The sequence below is a fragment of the Ranitomeya imitator genome, chromosome 2 (genome assembly GCF_032444005.1).
Source record: "Ranitomeya imitator isolate aRanImi1 chromosome 2, aRanImi1.pri, whole genome shotgun sequence".
Lineage (NCBI taxonomy): Eukaryota > Metazoa > Chordata > Amphibia > Anura > Dendrobatidae > Ranitomeya > Ranitomeya imitator.
This window is the reverse complement of record NC_091283.1, coordinates 250745588-250771902: the sequence shown is the minus strand read 5'-3', so window position 1 is coordinate 250771902 and position 26315 is coordinate 250745588. Positions and strand designations below refer to the sequence as shown.

Sequence of the window (26315 nt, the reverse complement as noted above, 5' to 3'; positions counted from 1 at the left end):
CGAATATAGTAAGCAATAGTAGATCATGTACTCACCGGACTCCTCAGCGGTGGGGTGTTGCTTGAATCGCTGCCGCTGGCCATGACTAATGCAATTCTGAAATAAAGAACAAAATAACATTGATACTATGCTCCTATGCACAATCCAGCAATATAAAAAAAAAAAAAAAAAAAAAAAAATTATTCATTTAAACCACAAAGAACATTGCACTTCAACTGAACTAACGCTGAGCAAACAACACGGCCACATTGATTAAATTAAAGAAACAATGGCTGAGACAACCCAATGCCAGAGTACAAAAGCCTAAAGATAAGAAAACTAATCTACAACAGACCCTATGTAGTAATCCCAAAAGAGTTTTTTTTTTTAAAAAAAAGTACAGTATGCATGGAGCAACACAAAAAACACAATAGATTTTTGAAAGGAAAAAATTAACAACCCCCAAAAATTAAGGGCAGAAACATTAATAAAACACACCATATACTTTACAATAAAACCAACAGGGCCGGAGACAATAAAAGGCCATACAACGCCATACATCACAACCAGAAACATACAGCAATGTCTTTACACAACCACAGTGCTGAACATAATACACAACTTGCAATAAAAAATTAATAAATGTAATAACAGGGCGCAGAATCATTCTATACTACCATAATTTAAAAAATAAAACCGACAGGGCCGGAGACTATTAATCGCCATCATATAACGCAAGAATAAAACATCACAACTGAATACAAAAAACACCACCAAACCAAAAAATGGAAAAGAAAAATCTATCCTGGAAAGAACAATAATCAAGGCCGCAGACAATGAAACGCCATCCTATACCACGCCATACATCACAACCAGACTAAAAATACCACAATATCTTTAACCACAGTGCAGAATATAATACACAACTTGCAAAAATAATTTTAAAAAACATGTAGAAAATGCAGAGAATCATTCTATACTTACATCTCTGGACAGCGGATGAAAAGACAGTATTGTAGTAGTGTGTCTAGTCTGTTGTGTAGCCTGCAGCAGAAGTGACAAACAATCCAACATTTTCTTTATATATGGGGGATGTTTTTCTCACTGTTTGCACTGTCTAGACACTGTCTAGACACTTTTTTGTTTCATTTTATCTAACGACGCATGCGTCGCACAACGCACGCACGACGCACACCCGCGACGCAAGTGCGTTGTCAATAGGTTTCAATGAGAAATTGAACGCATTGACGACGCACGAGCGACGCAAGTGCGACGCGTGCGTTTTTTGGACGCTAGAAAAATGCAACATGGTAGCGTCTCCGACGCCACCCAGGTGCGGTGAAACGACGCATGCGTCGTGCGTTTTACCGAAAACGCACAACGCAACGCATGCGTCCCCAATGATAAAGATAGGGGCGCATGACGCATGCGTTGTCGTGCGTTGACGACGCAGCGTCATTTGACGCTAATGTGAACGTAGCCTTAATAAGGCTAACACTGCATGTCAGAGACGCTTGGAGGCTGCTGCTAAATTGAGAAAAGCGAAGTTATCTGCTGAAGATGGATCTGAAGGGGAGGAGGAGGATAAAGAAATGACTGCCGAAGGAAAGGCTGAGGTACAGAAGGGGGAGAGAGACTGTGGCATGACTGCAGCAGCAGGAGGGGAGCTGACCCTAAAGGACGTACTTATACTCATATCCTCATGTAGACACTCCCTAAATGACTTGACCCTACATATGAAGGAGGTTAAAGGGGAGATTGTACAGATAAAGGATGCCATACAGAAAATGGACAACCGCATGAGAGAGGTGGAAGAGAGGGTGAACAATGCAGAGGATCATGTTGCAAAGTTACAAAGTTGCAAAAGACAGAGAAAAAGTTTGCTCAAAAACAACCACTACATACTTACCTACCGCTGTCTGTCCCCGGCGCTGTGCTTCTCTGCCCTGTGTAAGCCCAACGGCCGGAAAGCAGAGCGGTGACGTCACCGCTGTGCTTTCCGGCTGCCTGGCGCTCACAGCCAGAGCAGAGAAGCACAGCGCCGGGGACAGACAGCGGTAGGTAAGTATGTAGTGGTTGTTTTTTTACTTTAACGATGGTAACCAGGGTAAACATCGGGTTACTAAGCGCGGCCGATGTTTACCCTGGTTACCAGCGAAGACATCGCTGAATCGGCGTCACACATGCCGATTCAGCGATGTCAGCGGGAGAGCCAGCGACGAAATAAAGTCCTGGCCTTTCTGCCCCGACCAGCGATATCACAGCAGGGGCCTGATCGCTGCTGCCTGTCACACTGGACGATATCGCTATCCAGGACGCTGCAACGTCACGGATCGCTAGCGATTTCGTCCAGTGTGACGGGGCCTTTAGAAAGGCCAGAGAAATGGAGGACCTCACGTTTGGAGGACAGAGAATTTCCATTTATCCGGATTACTCCGCTGTGGTCCAGAAACAGAGAATGCAGTTTACTGGTGTCAAGAGGCGACAGAGAACTGGGGTTGCAATACTCCATGTTTTCTTCTGGTGAGACTAAGGCTGCCGTCACACTAGCAGTATTTGGTCAGTATTTTACATCAGTATTTGTAAGCCAAAACCAGGAGTGGGTGATAAATGCAGAAGTGGTTCATATGTTTCTATTATACTTTTCCTCTATTTGTTCCACTCCTGGTTTTGGCTTACAAATACTGATGTAAAATACTGACCAAGTGCTGCTAGTGTGACGGCAGCCTAAGAGGGGTGGCTTTTAATAGAGTTCATTTTTTCCTGACACCAGAGGACGCTACCCAGTGGATTGATATTAATGCTAAGAAAATACAAGCTAAAGGAGACTGAGAACTCGTTGAGATATGGATATGGGATATTGGTTTCTCTTGGGTTAATTGCATACTTGTTTACTGCTTGTATTCTTTTCAATTATGAAAGAGTTGAGTTTAGCCATTCTGGTTCTTTGGCCAGACAATGCAGCAATAGATAATATGGAGGGCAGAGGAGTGCTTTAGAAAAAGGTGTTCTGCAAATGTGTATTATACCTCTCTTCTTTGTTCTATGTTTTGAAATGTTTTAGATGAATAAAAAGAGTTGTGACCTTAATGGTGGCGGGAGGGGGAAGGAGAAAGTAATCCAAGGGAGAGTGTCTCTAATGTGCAGAGGAGCCCCATTCTAGATGAGAGGAAAAAGCTTTAGTTGGGGGGAGTGTAGGGGTGGGAGTTGGGCGTTCAAAGGGTGGGGGGGTTAGACAGCTCAGGCCAAGAAATAAGGTTACTCTGAAGGTTGATGAAGGATATGATGGGGGACTGTATTAAAATATTGAGTTGGAATATAAGAGGCCTAGCGGATAAAACCAGGCAGGCGGCGGTTTTACAGTATGCTCATGATCAAAGGGCCTCATTGATATGTCTGCTTGAAACACATTTAGTGCGTGAGAGGGTTGATGTCTTGTCTAGGCGCTGGATACAGAAAGCGTATCACTCTACTTTCTCTACGTACTCAAGGGGAGTGTCAGTACCGATTCCTGCAGGGGTGCGATTTGAGGAGATAAAGGTGTATGTTGATGCGGAGGGTCAATATGTGGTGGTGAAATGTAAATTGCTTGGGGTGCTGCTGTGTGTAGTGGCTATGTATATTCCACCTCCCTATTCCAGTAAGAAAATTAGAGAAGTGTTGGAGCTGGTGGGGCGAGGAGACCCGATATCACTTCTAATTATTGGAGACCTCAAGAATATATGTGATGACTTCTGGGATAGGAACAAAAACTTACAGAATAGGTCTGAAGGTCATACTACTACGTTTGGTACATATGTTCAGGAAATTGGCATGATTGATCTGTGGAAGGTTCAACACGTTGGGGAGAGGAGGTATTCTTGCTAATCACCGGCCCATGATACCTTATCTAGAATAGATATGGCTCTTGGAAATGAAATGTTAGATACAATAGTGGGAGACGTGAGATACCTTTTCACGGGCATTTTCAGATCATAATCCGATTGAGGTGGAGCTGCGGCCGATGGAGACGCGGGCAGGGTGCAGGGGTGAGTGGAAAATTCTCCCCAACTGGTTGTGCAGTATTGATATAGACCACGTACAGCAGGAGATAGAGGAGTTTTTTGAGTTTAATGATGGGAGTGCTGATATACCCACTATTTGGGAGACTATGAAAGCGTATTTGATGGGATTGCCTTTTAGAGATATTAGTAGATGTAAGCGGCGGGCAAAACAGGCGGAAAGAACGGCAAGTGAGAGGCTGAGAGTAGCGGAGGACGAAATGATTGCTCTGGGTAACCTTGAGGCTGGGAAACAGTTAAAAGAAGCTCAGACTAAAATGGATATTATTCTTTTGGAGAGGGCGGAGAGAAAAAGTTTCAGAGACTAGCTTTTTATCAGGAGGGGAGGCGGTGGGTCATATGCTGTCGCTGGTGGCCTCTGCTGAGAGGAGTACATCATTTGTGCATTCATTGGTTTCAGCAAACAGTGCAAAGGTGCTGGAGACTTCTGAGATCTTGGAGGTCTTTACGGACTTCTATGCGCATTTGTACTCCTCGCGGGTGGATGCATTGATGGGAGACACTGGGGCTTTTTTAGGGGGACTTGAGTTGCCCAAGCTGAATGAGGATGATAGGGAAAGTTTGGAGGCACTAATTACGGATGAGGAATTGAGCCGGGCATTAAGGTCAATGGCAAGGGGTAAGGCGCCAGGAGCAGATAGATGGACTACCAGCCAAAATTTACAAAGATATGGAGGAAGTGTTGATGTCCAGATTAAGAGTGGTCTTGGAGGAGACTAAAGGTACCGTCACACTAAGCGACGCTGCAGCGATACCGACAACGATGTCGATCGCTGCAGCGTCGCTGTTTGGTCGCTGGAGAGCTGTCACACAGACAGCTCTCCAGCGACCAACAATCCCGAAGTCCCCTGGTAACCAGGGTAAACATCGGGTTACTAAGCGCAGGGCCGCGCTTAGTAACCCGATATTTACCCTGGTTACCAGCGTAAATGTAAAAAAAAAAAAAAAAAAACTACATACTTACATTCCGGTGTCTGGTCAGGTCCCTCGCCTTCAGCTTCCAGCACTGACTGAGCGCCAGCCGGAAAGTGCAGCGGTGACGTCATCGCTGTGCTCTACTTTACGGCTTGCCGGTGCTCACCAGTCAGTGCACTGCGGGAAGCTGACGGCGGGGGACATGACCAGACACCGGGAATGTAAGTAGGTAAGGGTTGGTTTTTTTACATTTACAACGGTAACCAGGGTAAACATCGGGTTACTAAGCGCGGCCCTGCGCTTAGTAACCCGATGTTTACCCTGGTTATCAGTGAAGACATCGCTGGATCGGCATCACACACGCCGATTCAGCGATGTCAGTGGGAGATCCAGCGACAAAATAAAGTTCTGGACTTTCCCCAGCGACCAACGATCTCCCAGCAGGGGCTTGATCATTGGTCGCTGTCACACATAACGATTTAGTTAACGATATCGTTGCTACGTCACAAAAAGCAACGATATCGTTAACAATATCGTTATGTGTGACGGTACCCTAAGAGTAGGGAATCCTGCCAGCCTCCATGAGAGAAGCCATAATAGTGGTAATCCTGAAGGAGGATAAAGACTTACGATATCCTGAGTCATACCGACCAATTTGTTTGCTTACAACAGATGTCAATCTTCTGGCCGGGGTGTTGGCAGCCAGACTGTGAGGTGTTATCTCTAAATTAATACATCTGGATCAGTCAGGCTTTATGCCTGACAGGTCTACGGCAATTAACTTGAGAAGGCTTTTTATGAATGTACAGCTGTGTGCTGATAACTGCGGCCAGAAAGTTATTGCATCCTTAGAGGCCCATAAGGCTTTCGACAGTGTAGAATGGGGTATTTGTGGCAGGTGTTACACTGTTTGGCTTTTGGTCCACAATTTGTGTCCTGGGTCAAACTGCTGTATGCGCAACCAGTGGCTAGAGTTAGGGTGAATGGAGTAAAGTTACATAGAGGGACGAGACGGGTGTCCACTCTCCCCTCTCCTGTTTGCTTTGGCTGTTGAGCCGTTGCCCGCCAAGATTAGGCAGTCTGCTGAAGTATCTGGGTTTAAGTATGGGTCAATTGAAGAAAAGATAGCGTTATACGCGGACGACATACTGCTGTTCCTGAGCGATCCACATATTTCATTGGGAAATGCAATTTGGCTTATGGAAAGATTTGGAGCATTGTTGGGGTTGAGGATAAATTTTATTAAAATGAGTCTCATGCCTAAGATTCTGTATGTTCTCCATAACTCACCTATTTGGATACCACTGGGTAAATTTAAGCTGATTAACTCCTTATTTAGGAATTTGGTGTGGGGGAAGCAGCATCCACGCATTAGGTTGGAGACGCTTCAGAGACCTAAGGATGAAGGAGGTTTGGCTTTGCCTAACCCTGAAATATACTTCCTGGCGGCTCAGTGCCAGCACTTAAAGGGCTGGGAGCGTGAGGCGTCTTCCAGCGTGGTACATCAGCTGATAAAGAGGGTGACGACAAGATGTCCTGCGGTACAGTGCTTGGAAGATGGGTCTCTGGGGGCACTTGGGAAAATCTATCCTACGCTATTCCGGATATATAAATTATGGGGAAGTCTAGGATGCATGTATGATCTAAAGACGCCAATCTGGTAATAGGATTAGAATATTGCACTTGTATCTTGAGCTTTGCTAAATAATCGCCTGCCTGCTATAATTTATACACTATTTATTTATTTATTTATTTAAGATTTGTCATTTGTTCTTAGTGTTCACAACATTGTAGCACCCATTGTTTTAGTAAGGTGACTTATTTTTTTTTATCAAGGATCATGCTAATTACTAGACAGTAAAATGTAACTATTGTGAGTCCTAAAGTCCCTCTTTTCTTTCTGAACCCTTCTTACTCTTTGTATCCATGTATTTATCATGTTTGTTGATCTAATAAAAATAAAATAAGATATTTTTTTATAAAAACCATTCTTCTGGCTCCACTCCTTTATCCATTGAGGTTTATTGTCCTCATTATATTTTGTTGATGTCACTGTGAGTCAGCACTAACTAATAGGATTACCACGTTAACTAGGACCAAGTTGTGTATTAATATTGTCGGAATACTGTTATCTTAACATTGGGGCCGCACAGAATGGACCAAGACCAGGGAATGCACCTGGCTAGCTAAAGCTACAGATGTGTGTAAGAAGGGGGCAGGATCTGGTACCGGTCACACTTCAATCACCAGCCAAGAGATTCTAATATAAAGCTGAATGTGTGTATGTGTGTATGTGTGTATGTCCGGGATTGGCATCTGCACCGTCGCAGCTACAGCCACAAAAGTTTGCACAGTCACACGTCTGGAACCCGAGAGCGTCATAGGCTATGTTGTGAGGCGAAATTTTAACCCCGCGCATTCCAATTCACCAAACAATTTTGCCCCTATCTACATAATGGGGAAAAAAGTGAAAGGAAAAGTGTTGGAGGCATCGCAGCTACAGCCACAAAATTTTGCACAGTCACACGTCTGGACCCCGAGAGCGTCATAGGCTTCGTTGTGAGGTGAAATTTTAACTCCGCGCATTCCAATTCACCAAACAATTTTGCCCCTATCTACATAATGGGGAAAAAAGTGAAAGGAAAAGTGTTGGAGGCAAATTGACAGCTGCCAGATGTGAACAAGGGGAACTTAAATAATGAGAGCGATGGCGCCAAAGAGTATATACCGTACAGTTGCTAAGGTGGGGCTCCGACATGGGATACTCACCACACACGGGGATATGAACACACACACAAAATGCGCCACACACTACCACGTGCTTGAACACATATTACCCTCAGCACACATTTCACCACAAATACACCAACCTCGCCACATAAAAGTCGAAACACAAAAGTCGCCGCTCAAAACTCGCCACGCGCAGAACTCGCCACACGCAAAAACTAGGCTCTTGCAAAACTCGCCACAAGTGCAAAACTCACCTCATGGAAAACTCGCCACACGCAAAACTTGCACACGTGGAAAAATTGCCACATGCACAAAAGTTGCAACACATGCAAAAGTTGCCTCACACAAAACTTGCACATACTCAAAAGGCACCACACATAAAACTCGCCACGCGCAAAACTCGCCATGCGCAAAACTTGCTGCACACAACTTGCTACACTAACCTGTCACATGCAACTCGACACAAAAAGTTGCTACACGCATGTTGCCACACAAAACTCATCTCACAAAAGTCGCTACATGCATGTCACCACACGCAACTCAACAAACACAACTTGACAAACGAAACTCGCCCTAAAACACACACAAGTCTGGTATTATCCTTCAAAAATAAAAATCTGATTAATAAGCAGACAAACTACAACAAATGTACCATATAGGAAATACGGCAGCTGTCAGTCACATGATCTGTCTATTATGTGTATGTGTGAGCTAGTATATACTGCCAGGGGGAGGGCTTCCTCTTGGCTGGGGCTTTATCAGACTGCCAATTTAGCTTACAAATACTGAGGTAAAAATACTGAGCAAATAACGTGTGAACGAGGTCTAATACAGGAGGAGATGACACACAGGTATATACTATATACAGGGGAGATGACACACAAATATATATTATATACACATGTATATACTACATAGAGGAGGAGATGACATACAGGTACATATGTATACAGGAGGAGATGACATACAGGTATATACTATATACAGGAGGAGATGACACACAGGTAGATACTATATACAGGAGCAGATGACCTACAGGTATATACTATATACAGGAGGAGATGACATACAGGTATATGCTATATATAGAAGATGACATGCAGGTATATACTATATACAGGAGGAGATGACACAAAGATATATACTATATACAGGGGAGATGACACACAGGTATATACTATATACAGGAGGAGATGACATACAGGTATATACTATATATAGAAGGAGATGACATTCAGGTATATACTATATATAGGGGAGATGACACACAGCAGGTATATACTATATACAGGGGAGATGACATACAGGTATATACTATATACAGGAGATGACATACAGATGTATACTATATATAAGGGAGATGACAAACATGTATATACTGAGGTGATGAGGTGAAAATGAGAGGTGTGAGGTGAAAATGAAAAGGTGTGAGTGCAAAATGAGAGGAGTGAGGAAAAATAGTGGAGTGATCAGAAAATGACAGATGTGAGGTTGAAATGACAAGTGTTAGGGGGGAATGAGAGGAGTGAGGGAGAAAATGAGAGATGTGAGGGGGAAAATGAAAGATGTGATTGGGAAAATGAGAGGCGTGATGGGAAAATAAGAGAAGTGAGGTGCTATAACTAACCACAGATATAGTAGATATTTACTATGCCCAGGCAACGCCGGGCTCTTCAGCTAGTTCTAATATAAAAATGCTTTACATAAAAACACTAAACTTTGGTGGATGAAAACGGCACTGGAAAATTATTGGGGCCAGAAAATCAAACCACGGGGACTAAGAATACAAGTTTATCCGACTTCTGATCTTGAAGATGAAAATGTAACTCAAAGGTGGATTAAGGCAGCGAATACATGCTCCTCGGAATTTATCCACATAATTATTGAAAACAATACTGCATCATTGGCCAAAACTGAGGAGGAGTTACAGGATCTCCACAATAAGGTACAATCAGAAATGACAGCAGGATCTTTTCAAGAGACCACAACCAACATGGAGAAAGACATGGAAAGATGGGAAAAACAATAAGTCCAACAAATATCAACGTGACAGTTCAGATTTTGCCACCGGTAAGATTTTCCGCTCGCAAATAAAGAAAAGTTCCATCGACAAGAACCTTTCCAGGACCTTATCCATTCAATCCATATCTTCTGTGAGTGAATGTGACGTCAAATCACTGACCCTGAAGAGGCTCCTCAAATGAGGCAATTTGGGAAAAGGAATCAGCATCTCGCATCCTCAAATAAAGATCGTCGCGAGGACAATTTACAGGTAATTTATTACATCATGAATGGACAACCACACAGATGACCGTGCTGCAGAAAGGGCTAACGTTCTCCCCTTCATCTCGCCTAGATTCATTCACGATAATTAAGGATTTACATCTATTTTGGAGAAAATAGATTTAAAAAAAATTGCATTATAAATCTGATCAAATGGATCTTTTTCCTACAAGGGAGGAACAGGAGGCCCTTGCTAACATTTCAAGATTTATTGGATCAACAAGTCTCTGAGGTGAGCCATTTCCCCACACATCTAATTAATAAATCCAAGACATTTCCCCATTTGTCTTTGGTCTCAGCAGTTGATGGTTTTACCAAAATGGTCTCTGAGGATAAAGCATCCCGACCATCTAGACCACATGAGACATTCAATCTAACACCAGAAGACAGAAAGGCTTTGGTGGATATGGAAAAATGGAATGTTGTGGTGTTTTGCTGGATGTAAATTTTTTTTGTCTAAGCCTCACATAAGCCAAAATATTCTAGGCATTATCAACAATAATATCAATGCTATTATATGCATTATGTAAAAATGGGGGCAGATCAGTGAGGGATCAGTGACCCATCATAAGCCAATACAGATGAATATGTAATCAGAGCCCCACATAAAGCCCCGCCCACAGCACCACATAAAGCCCCGCCCACAGCACCACATAAAGCCCCGCCCACAGCTCCTCCCACATAAAGCCCCACCCACAGCCCCCGCCCCAGAGCACGAGAATCTCATTAACAGAACACTACATACACAGATTACACAGCCAGAAGATGGATTTCATCACCAGGACTATCAGGGAGTTACAGACTCACATAAGGGAGGCAGGCCTTAACCTAGAATAAAAAAATATACATCCCCATCAACAACGTATGTATGAGGGGAGAACTTTAAAATTAAACCGGAATTGCATTCATTTATGGTGGACCATTGGAGCTACTATGAATCCTGCCCAGAAGATTAGAGAAAATAATATTGCTCCCCATTTCAGGAGAGATTGTGCAGTAATCTGAATTTCTTAGGATCAAAAACAATGTAATTTATGAGGTGGAGTGAATCCATGAAACCAGGGCTGGAGCCAACACATCTCCTGCAGGCGGGAATAAATGTATATTACAGCCATCAGCCATGCACAGCTCAGAGATATATCATGGCACCGGTGTGATGGGTTTATGTAGATTATCACAATCCTCCTGGAAGTTTGGCAAGAAAGACTGGACCTGGTCTTGTAGGGACCATATGATCACATTCAGCAGCACAGAAGGGAGAGAAGGGAGATTCATCCGATAAGATCTCAGAGTTCTAGGAAGCCAACAGCATCACCACCCTCCGCTTTCTCTTACAGCCCATCAGAATATTTTTCTTCAAGTGATTTTCTATCTTGTCAGCACATTCTACGTACACTGTCATTTGGCTTTATAGTTCACAGATCTGGGCAGGTAACAGCATCTCCTAAACCCAGGGGGTAGGTGGATTCTCCAGGTTGTAAGTTCTATAGAAAAGGGCTTTCAATGCCCAAAGTCATTAGAACAGTTTTGGGTGGAGGAGAATGTTGTAGTCTAGAGGTAAAATGGTGATCATGGTAATACGGCCGGACTACACCACCGATAAAGCAGCCACAGCCGGTGATGAGAAGAATCTGTGACTTCTCTACATTTAGTGGTTACTACTCACCTGGGTAGCCATATGTAGGAATCTCCTCTTTACACCGCTCATTCCCCCTCACATATGTCTCTGTTGTATTAATATGGGTCAGATCTTCACCCTGAAACAAATATTATAAAAGTCACCGACAGATGGAGAAGTCCCATCTATGATCAGCTCTAATCCTGCCATCTCCACCGTTCTCATTACAGAAGTATAAAACATATAATACTGGTGGATAAAACAAGACTGAGCACAAGACCTTCACCAGCGTCTACACTACGGTTCAGCGACTTTTGTTTTTATAGGATCGGGTCAGATTTCACGAAACCCGACTTTTTCAAAAGTCGGGTCGAGTGAAATCGGCCGATCCTATAGAAAAGTCGGGGTCGGGGTCGGCCGAAACACGAAACCCAATGCAGTGCATTGGGTTTCTAATGGTTCTCAGGGTCTGAAGGAGAGGAAACTCTCCTTCAGGCCCTGTGATCCATATTATTGTGTAAAATAAAGAATAAAAATAAAAAATATTGCTATACTCATCCTCGGACGCACCCTGGTTGTAACCGGGAGCCTTCCTTCCTAAGAATGAGCGCCTGAAGGACCTTTCGATGACGTCGCGGCTTGTGATTGGTCGCGTGAGAGGTCACATGGGCGTCACGCGACCAATCACAAGCCGCAACGTCATCGAAAGGTCCTTCAAGCGCTAATTCTTAGGAAGGAAGGCTGCGGGTTAGAACCAGGGCGCGTCCGAGGGTGAGTATATTCCTAATAGGTATATACTCACCCTCGGACGCGCCCTGGTTCTAACCCGAAGCCTTCCTTCCTAAGAATCAGCGCTTGAAGGACATTTCGATGACGTCGCGGCTTGTGATTGGCGCGTGACGCCCATGTGACCGCTCACGCGACCAATCACAAGCCGTGACGTCATCGAAAGGTGCTTGAGGCGCTCATTCTTAGGAAGGAAGGCTCCCGGTTACAACCAGGGCGCATCCGAGGGTGAGTATAGCAATATTTTTTATTTTTATTCTTTATTTTACACTTAAATCTGAATTCCGATACCGATTCCCAATATCTTAAACATATCGGGAATCGGTATCGGAATTCCGATTCCAGTTCAGAAGATCGCCGACCTCATGGCCGACCCCACACAGGGGTCGGGTCCGGTTTCATGAAACCCGACTTTGCCAAATGTCGGCGACTTCTGAATCTGGCCGACCCGTTTCGCTCAACCCTAGTCTACACATCATAGGGGAGATCTCCTGACACCTTCTCTCCATCTACCTGATGATCCTGAGGAGCATTGGGATCTTCTTGGCTACAGTCCTGTGGAAGAAGAGGACAGGGACATCTCTCTGGTGTTGTCCTCTTACTGGATAGATCTGGAGGAAACAAATACAGGGGGTGAATTCATTCTTTACATACAGATAATTATAGGCCGTGTGTATTTAGTCCTGTCTATTACCTGGAGATGTGAGGGGCTGGGGAACCTCCATTATGACGTTCTTGTACAGATCTCTGTGTCCTTCTAAATACTCGCACTCCTCCATGGAGAAATAGACGGCGACATCCTGACACCTTATAGGAACCTGACACATACAATGAGATGTCATCCCTCGATCCCTTCATAGTGTTACTGTATAATGTCCCAGCATTCCCAGCAGTGTCACCTCTCCAGTCAGCAGCTCAATCATCTTGTAGGCGAGTTTTAGGATCTTCTGGTCATTGATGTCCTCATGGATCAGGAGGTGAGGTGGAGGCCCCGTGATTGCGCTCAGGGGTCTTCCCCATCCCTCAGACACAGGGTCCTGACAGCGATCACTAGAGGTCTTCTTCACCACTGTGTAATCCTGGTAATGGAGGGACACATTAATAAATCTCACTACAGACATTTCCAGAGTCCTCACCTCTCCAGTTCTGTCCATCTGTTATTCCCATAGATAAGAATGATGTAATGTGACGTCATCAGAATCTCTCACCTCTCCAGTAAGCCGGAAGAGAATCTCTAGGGTGAGGTGTAATATCCTCTCCGCCATCTTGTCTCTGTCTATATCCATCTTTGATGGGTAAATCAGGAAAATTCTCTTTTGTAGAAGATCTTAACTGAGAGGATTCGATATTGTAGAGACCTGAATGAGAAGATGAGCCGATGTATCATCATAAGAATCCTGTAATAATACAATTACTGGAGATAATAAGGGAAACATATGAAGAGATTTATTATTTTACAGTATTTAGTTTCCTTCTTTACATCTACTAATAAATCCTATATATTTAGGCCACAGACAACAAGCAGTTTCCTCCTCGGAGTCAGCAGCAGAATACGTTTCTCATAGACTCATCTTCCATAACGCTCATTCTCGTCTCATTTACCGACCCTGGAATCGGCATTAGCAATACTGCAGGAGATATTCATTACATGCGACATGAGAAATAACTACTTCATGATGAGGACGACATCTTCATCTTCTACTACGGCTCTAGAAACAGATTTGGCCAGAGTCGGTCACTGACTCCATCACCACCGGCCTCTATATGAAGATTTCCCGTCTTCCCCGCACTGTAATCTTCTATCACGTTAGATCTCAGCTCTGATTCACACACACAAGTTTGAGGATTTAATAAAAGCTTTGTTGTTTCCACAATCAACACGGACAGAAATGATCTGATCCCAAAGTCTCCATGTACAGTGATTTATGGGGTTTATTTCTGGCCTTAGGCTAGGTTCACATTGCGTTAGGGCAATCCGTTAAGCGCATAGCGATGGATCTGCGATCTGCACTAGCGAGGGACGGACCTCGGACACACCTCGGACGCTGCAAGCAGCGTCCGAGGTCCGTCACAAAAGAACGGCACATTGCTAGCGCGTGCCGAAAATGGCATGCGCTAGAGGCAAAAATCACATTGCTGTCAATGGGTGTGCCAACGGACCCGTTGCATGGTGTTAATTGCGACATTTTTGCCGTGCAACGTAGTCCGTTAGCGTTAACCCATTAACGCAATGTGAACCTAGCCTTAGGCTTTCCTATATTACAGGAAAAACACCAGAAAAAAACAGATATTGAAATGTTTCTAAAGAAAATTGGCTCCAACAATTCTTGTAAAAAGAAAAAAACATGGAAAAAGCAGAAGACACATTTTATAATTTTTAACATGTTAAACATTTATTAAAAAGAAATTAATCTTTTTGGGCCCCAGAACATAGATGTGCACCGCAGGGACGGCACAGATGAGGCTTCAACAAAAACCCTGGCAGTTTAACCACTTGCTGCTGTGAAAAGCAAACATGGCATCTTGTATAGGGAAGATGACGAGGGGCTGTGTCGAGAAGGGGAGATGATAATGACTGGCTGCATGGAAAAAGGGTCATGATGAGGGGCTGTGTGAAAAGGGGGATGATGATGGGGCTGTATGGAAAAGGGGGGTGATGAGGTGACTGTGTGAAGAAGGAGGGATGATGAGGAGCTGTGTGGAGAAGGGGGGGATGATGAGGCTGTGTGGAGAAGGAGGGATGATGAGGGGCTGTGTGCAGAAGGAAGGATGCTGAGGGGCTGTGTGCAGAAGGAAGGATGCTGAGGGGCTGTGTGCAGAAGGAAGGATGCTGAGTGGCTGTGTGCAGAAGGAGGGATGATAAGGGACTGTGTGCAGAAGGAGGGATGATGAGGGGCTGTGTGCAGAAGGTGGGATGATGAGGAGGCTGTGGAGAAGAAGGGATGATGAGGGGCTGTGTGCAGAAGGAGGGATGATAAGGAGCTGTGTGAAGAAGGGGGGATGATGAGGGGCTGTGTGCAGAAGGATGAATGATGAGGAGGGTGTGTGGAGAAGGAGGGATGATGAGAGGCTGTTGTGGAGAAGGAGGGATGATGTGGGGCTGTGTGCAGAACGATGGATGATGAGGAGGTTGTGTGGAGAAGGAGGGATGATGAGGGGCTGTGTGCAGAAGGAGGGATGATGAGGGGCTGTGTGCAGAAGGAGGGATGATGAGCTGTGTGAAGAAGGGGGATGATGAGGGACTGCGTGGAAAAGGGGGGTGATGAGTGGACTGTGTGGAGAAGAAGGGATTATGAGGGGCTGTGTGAAGAAGGGGGGATGATGAGGCTGTGTGGAGGATGGATGATGAGGGGCTGTGTGGAGAAGGGGGGATGATGAGCTTTGTGGAAAAGGAGGGTGATCACGGGTTGTGTGGAGAATGGGAGAGTGAGAAAAAGCATCTTGGTACATTGCAGATTTCACCAATAGAAATTACTCAAAGTGAACTGCTGTGAACTCACCTCTGCACCGTGGGACTTTCTCACTGTGCTAGTGGGGATCTCACCAAGGTCACCACAGTTTAGGGGCCCAGCTGGGAAAACAGCCTCAGTGACCTGCCGTAACCTCAATGAGGTTAGCCAACGCCAGTGACCGGAGGTAAATTTTATACCTCCGATAACAGCTGCGGGCTCACGTCATTTGACAGCGTGTGGACCTCAGCTGTCTGACTGGAGAGGATGACTTTACCGCCGATCAGAAGCAGTGTTTGCCACGCTGTCTTGCACCTAACAGAGTGGTAAACACTGGATGTTCGGGTCCACCATTCAAGTGAATGGGGTCCAGGTACTGTACTGTACCCGAACCTGGACTTTTTTTTAACCCTGCTGTTTTGTTCGCATTTACTATACACTTGTAGTGTTCCGGGTCACTATGACCCGGCTTATTAAACCTTGATTTTAGACACTCTAACTCCATTTTTTTTATACTTTTTGCTTACTAGACTGTTTGTGAACATGTTTGGTAGTAAAAAAACAAGAAAAATGAACTAGAAATCTTTCTTTTTTGTTTTTATTCTGAAAAAACAGATCAATGAGCAAAACAAAAATAGAAAACTACACATATTTTGTAATAAAAAAAACCTTTGTAAGTAAACAATAATAATAAAGTCTGAGAAAAAAACAGCTTTAAAAACAATAAGAGCTTCTATACTACATCAAAGCATACCAGTGCTCAATATCCAGCAATCTATCATGCTAAGTGTAGAGCAGTGTATCACACAGTAATAACACTAATTACATGTAATAAAATAAAATAAAAGTATTCCTTTACAATATACAATCTATCAATAGAATTGATTAGTAAAAGCATAAGAAGCAACATACCTGTAGAAAACAAAGATACTGCCTGGAACAGAGATATCCTGGAACAGAGGTATGTACACAGCTGCTCTCCAAAGAAACTGAAAGGTAACATGTCTGGGCTAGCATATGTGTACTGATAAGAGCAGAGAAGATAAGAACCCTTCTGAAAACAAGCAGATTAGCCAGGAAGACAGACTTACTTTACAAAAAAAAAACGTCTTAGACAGCGCGTTCTGAGCAGTCCGTTCTGCGAATAATATACACGTGTAGTGCACACCTAGTGATCTCTCCGGATGCACTCTACATTTTAGAATAGACTGCATACCCCCGGTAGAGCGCGTGTACGACCCCATTGAAATAATTTAGGAAATAAATCAACTGATATACAATAGTAGATGCAATAAATAGACCCAACTGAGGTTATAACTCTTTTATTTCACTGAAAATATGGCCTCACAGCTGTAAAAAACGATGTCGGGTCACTATGACCCGAACACAACAAGTGTAACTTTTTGCGTGTAGCAAAAAGTAAACGGAAAAAAAAAAAAATACTTATAGGTAGGTCCCCCCAAATGAGGAAAAGTCAAGGAGTCTCGAGTTTTAGAGACTTACAGAAAAAAATCTACAGGGCCGCAAAAAGTCTGTTCGGGTCACTATGACCCGAACAGAACATCAGGGTTAAACTATTCGGCCGGACCCGAACATCCAAGGGTTTGCTCATCTGTCATCTCTAATCCTGTGTCTAGTGTGTGACTGGTGTTTGTATGCTGTGTGAGTGTGTCATGTCTAGCGTGGGACTGGTGTGTGTCCTTTGTATGTATACTGTGTCTAGAGTGTGACTGGTGCGTATGTGTCATGTCTAGTGTGTATATGTGGCACATGTCTAAATAATAAAATCTTTATGTTCTTATAGAATATCATTGTTCTCGGCAGCACTTGTTTACCCAAAATTATCTGCTGCAGATAAGGGTGCTTGACTAGATGGAAGCTAAAGGAAGACTCTGCAGCTAGCACCCTTTAAGCATGGTGGGCCCTTAGAATGATGTTCTCTGGTGGGCCCAAGCTACTCCAGTCCGACGCTGCATACACAGACTAAAGTTCCATGAAATCACTGATTTCGGGGGGTTTGGGCGACTATATAATGTATTTGTGGGCCTCCCGACAGATGATGTCAGGGCAGAGAAGGATCTGACATCCTGAATTTCAGAGGATAATCCGTTTGTTCTTCCTGTAGATAATCCTCCGCTAGAGGAGTCTGGAGGTGACTCTCTCATACAGACCCCAGGAAAGCTGGAATATTTGTGTTTGGGGGAGTCGGGAGAGATGGCCGTCTGCCAAATGACCATTCAGCCAACTCTTAGGCCGGGTTCACACTGCGTTACAGCAGCCCGTTCAACACATACGTTAAACGGGCTGTTGTAACGCAAGTGCCGACTTTGGCACATCGCTAGCATCTGCTAGCTCTATCTGCGCTAGCAGTGACGGACCTGGTAACGCTGCAGCCCGCGTCTCAAGGTCCGTCACTCAATGACGGCACATCGCTAGCGCACGCCCATTGTGGGCATACGCTAGTGATGCGTCCGACATTGCAGTCAATGGCGGCCGTAACGGACTATGTTACACCGCGTTTATGCCGCGGTGTAACGTAGTCCGTCTAACAGACACCATTAACGCAGTGTGAACCTAGCCTTATCTCATGTGTATGGGGCCGTTAGTATTACACTGACAGCAGTGATGATACACGGCACTACAGTAGTGCAGGGCATCACCGGAGCCATCAGAGGCTTGTATGTTGTATGATCGCACTGATCAGAGGGGTTTAACAAAGTGTTAAAGTGAAAAACATCATAGTTTCAGCAACAAGAAATATCCATCACTATATGGAAAGCAGAGTCACTGCACAATGTTAGTTAAGTCTCGTCCATAACTACTTTATTATACTCTATTATCCTGTACACAGTGGAGGAGATTGAAATCACAGGTCCGACAGCAACAGCTGGAATTGGGCCCTCCAACGTAAAGAAAAAAAATCTATATATCTATATAAAGCTGAGTGTATGTATGTATGTATGTACAGTATGTATGTATAAATATGGGTGTGTGTAAGCCACGCCCATTCCACATAGCAACCAATCACTAACCATCTTTCATTTCACCAGAGCTGTTTAAAAGAAGCTGAGCTGTGATTGGTTGCTATGAGCAACAGTTTTCCCGCTCCACAACACCTCAGCAGACACTGACCGGGTGGGAGAAATCTATCATCCCTGGGAACATAAGCTCCAGCCATTGTCTGCCCCCCAGAAAGGAGCAGAGAGCACATGACAGAAATGAATCCCCCTCCTCTATTACTGCCGCGCTCTATTGTTACCGGCGTAGAACATCGCATCATCAGCGGTCGCACACAGAGCCGCACTGCCAGGTTACATAACAGCACATCTCCAGGAACTCCCTGCTCAGCGCCACCCAGCTCGGGACTATGGGATGGAGGATGTGTGATGGTATATGGGCACTGGAACTATGGGATGGAGGATGTGTGATGGGTAAATGGGCACGGGACTATGGGATGGAGGATGTGTGATGGGTATATGGGCACGGGACTATGGGATGGAGGATGTGTGATGGGTATATGGATACGGGACTATGGGGTGGAGGATGTGTGATGGGTATATGGATACGGGACTATGGGACGGAGGATGTGTGATGGGTATATGGGCACTGGGCTATGGGATGGAGGATGTGTGATGGGTATATGGGCACTGGACTATGGGATGGAGAATGTGTGATGGGTATATAGGCACTGGACTATGGGATGGAGGATGTGTGATGGGTATATGGGCACGGGACTATGGGATGGAGGATGTGTGATGGGTATATGGATACGGGACTATGGGATGGAGGATGTGTGATGGGTATATGGATACGGGACTATGGGACGGAGGATGTGTGATGGGTATATGGGCACTGGACTATGGGATGGAGGATATGTATGATGGGTATATGGGCACTGGACTATGGGATGGAGGATGTGTGATGGGTATATGGGCACTGGACTATGGAATCGAGGATATTTATTATGGGTATATTATGGGGACTGGACTTTGGGAAGGAGAATATGTATGATTGGGATATGGGCACTGTACTATGGAATGGAGGATATGTATAATGGGTATATGGGCACTGGACTCTGGGATAATAGATGTATGATGGCATATGGGCACTGGACTATGGGATGCAGGATGTGTGATGATCTTCCGCTATGACTACTGCAACATCCTTTTCTGTGGCCTCCCTGCTAATACCCTTGCACCTCTCCAGTCCATCTTTAACTCTGCTGCCTGACTAAATCATCTCTCTCCTCGCTACTCCTCCGCTTCTCCCCTCTGTAAATCTCATCACTTGCTCCCATTCCCTCAGAGTATCCAGTTCAAATGACTAATACTGACCTACAAAGCCATCTATAACCTGTCTCCTCCATACGTCTCTGAACTAATCTCCCGATATCTTCCCTCACGTAATCTCCGGTCCTCCCAAGACCTCCTTCTCTCCTCCACACTTATTTGCTCCTCATCCAACCGCATCCAAGATTTCTCCCGAATATCCCCCATCCTCTGGAATTCTGTGCCCCAACACATCCGACTATCAACCACATTCGGATCCTTCAGACGGAACCTGAAAACCCATCTCTTCAGGAAAGCCTACCGCCTGCACTGAACCCGCTGCCTCCTCAACACTACCGGAGCTACCGCCTCACCAACACCGGAGCTCCTGCAACCCTACAACCTACTGTCTCCATCCCCACCATCCTGTAGAATGTAAGCCCGCAAGGGCAGGGTCCTCGCCCCTCTGTATCAGTCTGTGATTGTTAGTTAACTGTAAATGATATCTGTAATTTGTATGTAACCCCTCTCATGTACAGCACCATGGAATCAATGGTGCCATATAAATAAATAATAATAATAGTATAGGGGCACTGGATTATGAGATGGAGAATAATCATTATAATTTGTTATAACTAACCACAGTTAGTTACTATGCCAGGGCAATGCCGGGCTCTTCAGCTAGTATACTGTATATATATATATTTGTCATATCTCCCGACTCTGCAGATTGCATGCTGTCGTTGTAGGCCCAGACCAGATGGTATGGAGATAAATGAGGGAGACCAAAGTTCAAAAATAGACTTTCCTTCACTTAACAAGAACTTGATGAGAAGTATATACATCAGATAGCAGGCACGACACGTTATGAATGCTTCTTCTGCATTGTGCAGAGTCAGGAACTTTCCGGTTACATGTGGCGGTACATACCGGTAACTTTTGTTATAAGCCACAATAGTGCAGCAAACCTGAGCTAATGACCTCTTCCTGCTCTTTGTCTCCACTATGCTCCCTGCCTGGAATCCGAATTCTTACTGTCATTATATCTTTGCTTTCCTTCAGGACGTACTATCTGATGTCTCCCTCCTGGCACACAACACCCTATCAATTCTGGAGCACTGCAATCATATAGACCAAAGGTCTGTACTTCTCACTTTCTATCTGACTCATCACAAAGAAATTGTTCTCCTGTGTGCCCATGTAGCTCAGTATGAGGTCTCCACACAGTATGATGCCCCCCACAGCACCTCACACAGTATTATGGCTAGAGATGAGCAAATATTTCAATGTTCTGTTCAGCTCACGTTTAATCGTTGATTAAATCATCGAGTATAGCCGAACATGCACAGTACAAAAGCCGGTGTTTCCCAAGCTGTGTGACTGCATGGTAATCACCGGCGTAGCGCTTCTGATCGACGGTAAAATCATTCCCGCTGGTCAGAGAGCCGCGGTTCCCAACCTGTCAGAAGACAGCATGACCGCTCATCTGTGATCGGGGGTATAAAGTTTACATCAGGTCACTGGTGTCAGCTGTTGGGACTACAGCTCCCATCATCCGACACCTACAGCCGCTAATAACAGTGAGAGCCGAAGCAGCTGATGGGTGAATTCATCAACCGCTACTGCGCTGTAAATAAATAATAAAAAAAGAAACTGTGTGGGTTCCCCTGTATTTTTGATAACCAGCCAGGAAAAACTCACAGCTGGGGGCTGCAATCCTCAGCTGTCAGATTAAGCAAGGTTGGTTATTAGTGTTGAGCATTCCGATACCGCAAGTATCGGGTATCAGCCGATACTTGCGGTATCGGAATTCCGATACCGAGTTCCGATACTTTTGTGGTATCGGGAATCGGAATCGGATCCATATTAATGTGTAAAATAAAGAATTAAAATAAAAAATATTGATATACTCACCTCTCCGGAGGCCCCTGGACATCACCGCTAGTAACCGGCAGCCTTCTTTGTTTAAAATGAGCGCGTTTAGGGACTTCCATGACGTCACGGCTTCTGATTGGTCGCGTGCCGCTCATGTGACCGCCACGCGACCAATCAGAAGCCGCAACGTCATTCTCAGGTCCTAAACTCCTCATTCTAGGAATTTAGGACCTGAGAATGACGTCGCGGCTTCTGATTGGTCGCGTGGCGGTCACATGAGCGGCACGCGACCAATCAGAAGCCGCGACGTCATTCTCAGGTCCTAAACGCGCTCATTTTAAGCAAAGAAGGCTGCCGGTTACCAGAGGTGATGTCCAGGGGCCTCCGGAGAGGTAATTATATCAATATTTTTTATTTTAATTCTTCATTTTACACATTATTATGGATCCCAGGGCCTGAAGGAGAGTTTCCTCTCCTTCAGACCCTGGGAACCATCAGGATACCTTCCGATACTTGGTGTCCCATTGACTTGTATTGGTATCGGGTATCGGCGATATCCGATACTTTTGGGGTATCGGCCGATACTATTCGATACCGATACTTTCAAGTATCGGACGGTATCGCTCAACACTATTGCTTATCAAGAATAGAGGGTCCCCCCAAAAGCCGCAATTCATGTGCGGCGTTCAGTAAAATCACAGCGTGACAGGTTAGAATAGAATAGATAGATCAGATATATACACATAGATTACATAGATATATAGATGTCAGTGACACACACACAGATATATATATACATATATATATATATATATATAATATTTGTATGTTACATAAGTAGACAGATAGAAGAAAAGCTGGTAATTCAGCAGCCGCGGTAGTGTAAAATCACCGCAGGAGCCGACAGGATAGAAGAGATGGATTACATACAGTAAATACAAATAGAATAGGTAGATATATAGATGTCTGTGCTGACAAATTCAGGTATGAGGGGCACATTATTTCAGCATTTTAAGGACCCGAACTAAAAGAGCCACCTTGACAGAATGCAGCATTAGGGCTGCACAAGGTGGCCCTTTTAGTTAAAAACACCTTGAGGGGGGGGTGACAGGTTCCCTTTAAAATACCTTTCCCTTTAAATGGGTGCCCAGGGCCACGGACCGGGTCGCAGCCATCGTGACATCGTCTTTAAGTGCGACCGAACCCAATACCGAGTACCCCACAGCCTAGGCGGGCGACCCACCAGCTCATGGTAAAGTGCCCAAGGCAGCTGGGTGTGGGGCAGAACCCTGCTTACAGGGCATAATGGGGGCATTACACTGTGTGGGGCCAAGAAAGGGGCCCTGTACTAGGAGAACAATCCGCTCCCTCACTTCCTGTCCTCCATAGTTGGCTCGTATGTATCTATTACAAGAAACAGAACAACAACGTTATGATTCTTATAAAGAGTCTCCGTGCAGAAGGGGTTAATGTCCCCGCGCTCAGTAATGGGGAATCTCCACATACCTCCACCTGCAGAGCCGCACTCCACATATATGGCTGCTCTGTGCGCACAGGACCCGTGATGAGGTCACAGGAGGGAGGAGTCAGGGGTCACGAGATCAGGGGCCTCAGGGAATAGTGATGGCAGTCCGGCTCTTTTTTTAACCCCTTCATGACCCAGCCTATTTTGACCTTAAAGACCTTGCCGTTTTTTGCAATTCTGACCAGTGTCCCTTTATGAGGTAATAACTCAGGAACGCTTCAACGGATCCTAGCGGTTCTGAGATTGTTTTTTCATGACATATTGGGCTTCATGTTAGTGGTAAATTTAGGTCAATAAATTCTGCGTTTATTTGTGATAAAAACAGAAATTTGGCGAAAATTTTGAAAATTTTGCAATTTTCACATTTTGAATTTTTATTCTGTTAAACCAGTGAGTTATGTGACACAAATTAGTTAATAAATAACATTTCCCACACGTCTACTTTACATCAGCACAATTCTGGAAACAAAATTTTTTTTTGCTAGGAAGTTATAAAAGTTAAAATTTGACCAGCGATTTCTAATTTTTACAACGAAATTTACAAAACCATTTTTTTTAGGGACCACCTCACATTTGAAGTCAGTTTGAGAGGTCTATATAGCTGAAAATACCCAAAAGTGACACCATTCTAAAAACTGCACCCCTCAAGGTGCTCAAAACCGCATTCAAGAAGTTTATTAACCCTTCAGGTGCTTCACAGCAGCAGAAGCAAAATGGAAGGAAAAAATGAATTTAACTTTTTAGTCACAAAAATGATCTTTTAGCAACAATTTTTTTTATTTTCCCAATGGTAAAAAGAGAAACTGAACCATGAACGTTGTTGTCCAATTTGTCCTGATTACGCTGATACCAGATATGTGGGGGTAAACCACTGTTTGGGCGCACGGCAGGGCTTGGAAGGGAAGGAGCGCCATTTGACTTTTTGAATGAAAAATTGGCTCCACTCTTTAGCGGACACCGTGTCACGTTTGGAGAGCCCCTGTGTGCCTAAAAATTGGAGCTCCCCCACAAGTGACCCCATTTGGAAACTAGACGCCCCAAGGAACTTATCTAGATGCATAGTGAGCACTTTGAACCCCCAGGTGCTTCACAAATTGATCCGTAAAAATGAAAAAGTACTTTTTTTCACAAAAAAATTCTTTTAGTCTCAATTTTTTCATTTTCACATGGGCAACAGGATAAAATGGATCCTAAAATTTGTTGTGCAATTTCTCTTGAGTACACCGATACCTCACATGTGGGGTAAACCACTCGGAAGGGAAGGCGCGCCATTTGACTTTTTGAATGGAAAATTAGCTCCAATTGTTAGCGGACACCATGTCACGTTTGGAGAGCCACTGTGTGCCTAAACATTGGAGCTCCCCCACAAGTGACCCCATTTTGGAAACTAGACCCCCCAAGGAACTTATCTAGATGCATATTGAGCACTTTAAACCCCCAGGTACTTCACAGAAGTTTATAACGCAGAGCCATGAAAAAAAAAAATTTTCTTTCCTCAAAAATGATTTTTTAGCCTGGAATTTCCTATTTTGCCAAGGGTAATAGAGAAATTGGACCCCAAATGTTGTTGTCAAGTTTGTCCTGAGTATGCTGATACCCCATATGTGGGGGTAAACCACTGTTTGGGCGCACGGCAGGGCTCTGAAGGGAAGGCACGCCATTTGGCTTTTTAAATGGAAAATTAGCTCCAATCATTAGCGGACACCATGTCACGTTTGGAGAGCCCCTGTGTGCCTAAACATTGGAGATCCCCCACAAATGACCCCATTTTGGAAACTAGACGCCCAAAAGAACTAATCTAGATGTGTGGTGAGGACTTTGAACCCCCAAGTGCTTCACAGAAGTTTATAACGCAGAGCCATGAAAATAAAATAAAAAATTTATTTTCTCAAAAATGATCTTTTAGCCTGCAATTTTTTATTTTCCCAAGGGTATCAGGAGAAATTTGACTGCAAAAGTTGTGGTCCAGTTTCTCCTGAGTACGGTGATACCCCATATGTGGGGGTAAACCACTGTTTGGGCACATGCCGGGGCTCGGAAGTGAAGTAGTGACGTTTTGAAATGCAGTCTTTGATCGAATGTCCTGCGGTCGTCACGTTGCGTTTGCAGAGCCCCTGATGTGACTAAACAGTAGAAACCCCCCACAAGTGATCACATTTTGGAAACTAGACCCCGAAAGGAACTTATCTAGATGTGTGGTGAGCACATTGAACCCCAAAGTGCTTCACAGAAGTTTATAACGCAGAGCCGTGAAAATAATAAATACGTTTTCTTTCCTCAAAAATAATTATTTAGCCCAGAATTTTTTAATTTTCCCAAGGGTAACAGGAGAAATTTGACCCCAATATTTGTTGTCCAGTTTCTCCTGAGTACGGTGATACCCCATATGTGGGGGTAAACTACTGTTTGGACACATGCCGGGGCTCGGAAGTGAAGTAGTGACGTTTTGAAATGCAGACTTTGATGGAATGCTCTGCGGGCGTCACGTTGCGTTTGCAGAGCCCCTGATGTGGCTAAACAGTAGAAACCCCCCACACGTGACCCTATTTTGGAAACTAGACCCCGAAAGGAACTTATCTAGATTTGTGGTGAGCACTTTGAACCCCCAAGTGCTTCACAGACGTTTACAACGCAGAGCCGTGAAAATATAAAATCATTTTTCTTTCCTCAAAAATTATGTTTTAGCAAGCATTTTTTTATTTTCACAAGGGTAACAGGAGAAATTGGACCCCATTACTTGTTGCGCAGTTTGTCCTGAGTATGCTGGTACCCCATATGTGGAGGTAAACCACTGTTTGGGCACACGTCGGGGCTTGGAAGTGAGGG

General features: G+C 44.5%; 1 protein-coding gene across 7 annotated transcripts in view; it reads right to left on the bottom strand.

Annotated features, from left to right (window-relative positions):
* The window catches only part of LOC138662924 (gastrula zinc finger protein XlCGF53.1-like), a 32139-nt gene extending 8603 nt beyond the window's left edge, over positions 1 to 23536 (bottom strand). The window contains exons 1-7 of one of the 7 annotated variants that reach the window (XR_011318093.1): positions 23471 to 23536; positions 13581 to 13730; positions 13272 to 13451; positions 13067 to 13190; positions 12886 to 12983; positions 11635 to 11725; positions 36 to 96 (exon numbers count right to left, since the gene is read on the bottom strand). Coding sequence is in view for 5 of the 7 variants with exons in the window: in XM_069748932.1 (XP_069605033.1) it covers positions 11635 to 11725; positions 12886 to 12983; positions 13067 to 13190; positions 13272 to 13451; positions 13581 to 13658 (571 nt within the window). In the remaining 2 variants the exon portion in view is untranslated. Of the gene's footprint in view, positions 1 to 35; positions 906 to 10713; positions 10797 to 11634; positions 11726 to 12885; positions 12984 to 13066; positions 13191 to 13271; positions 13452 to 13580; positions 13731 to 16733; positions 17708 to 23470 lie in introns of those variants that run through there. The other 6 variants (XR_011318092.1, XM_069748932.1, XM_069748928.1 and 3 more) reach the window with 6 other exon arrangements.
* Positions 23537 to 26315: the final 2779 nt, after the last annotated feature.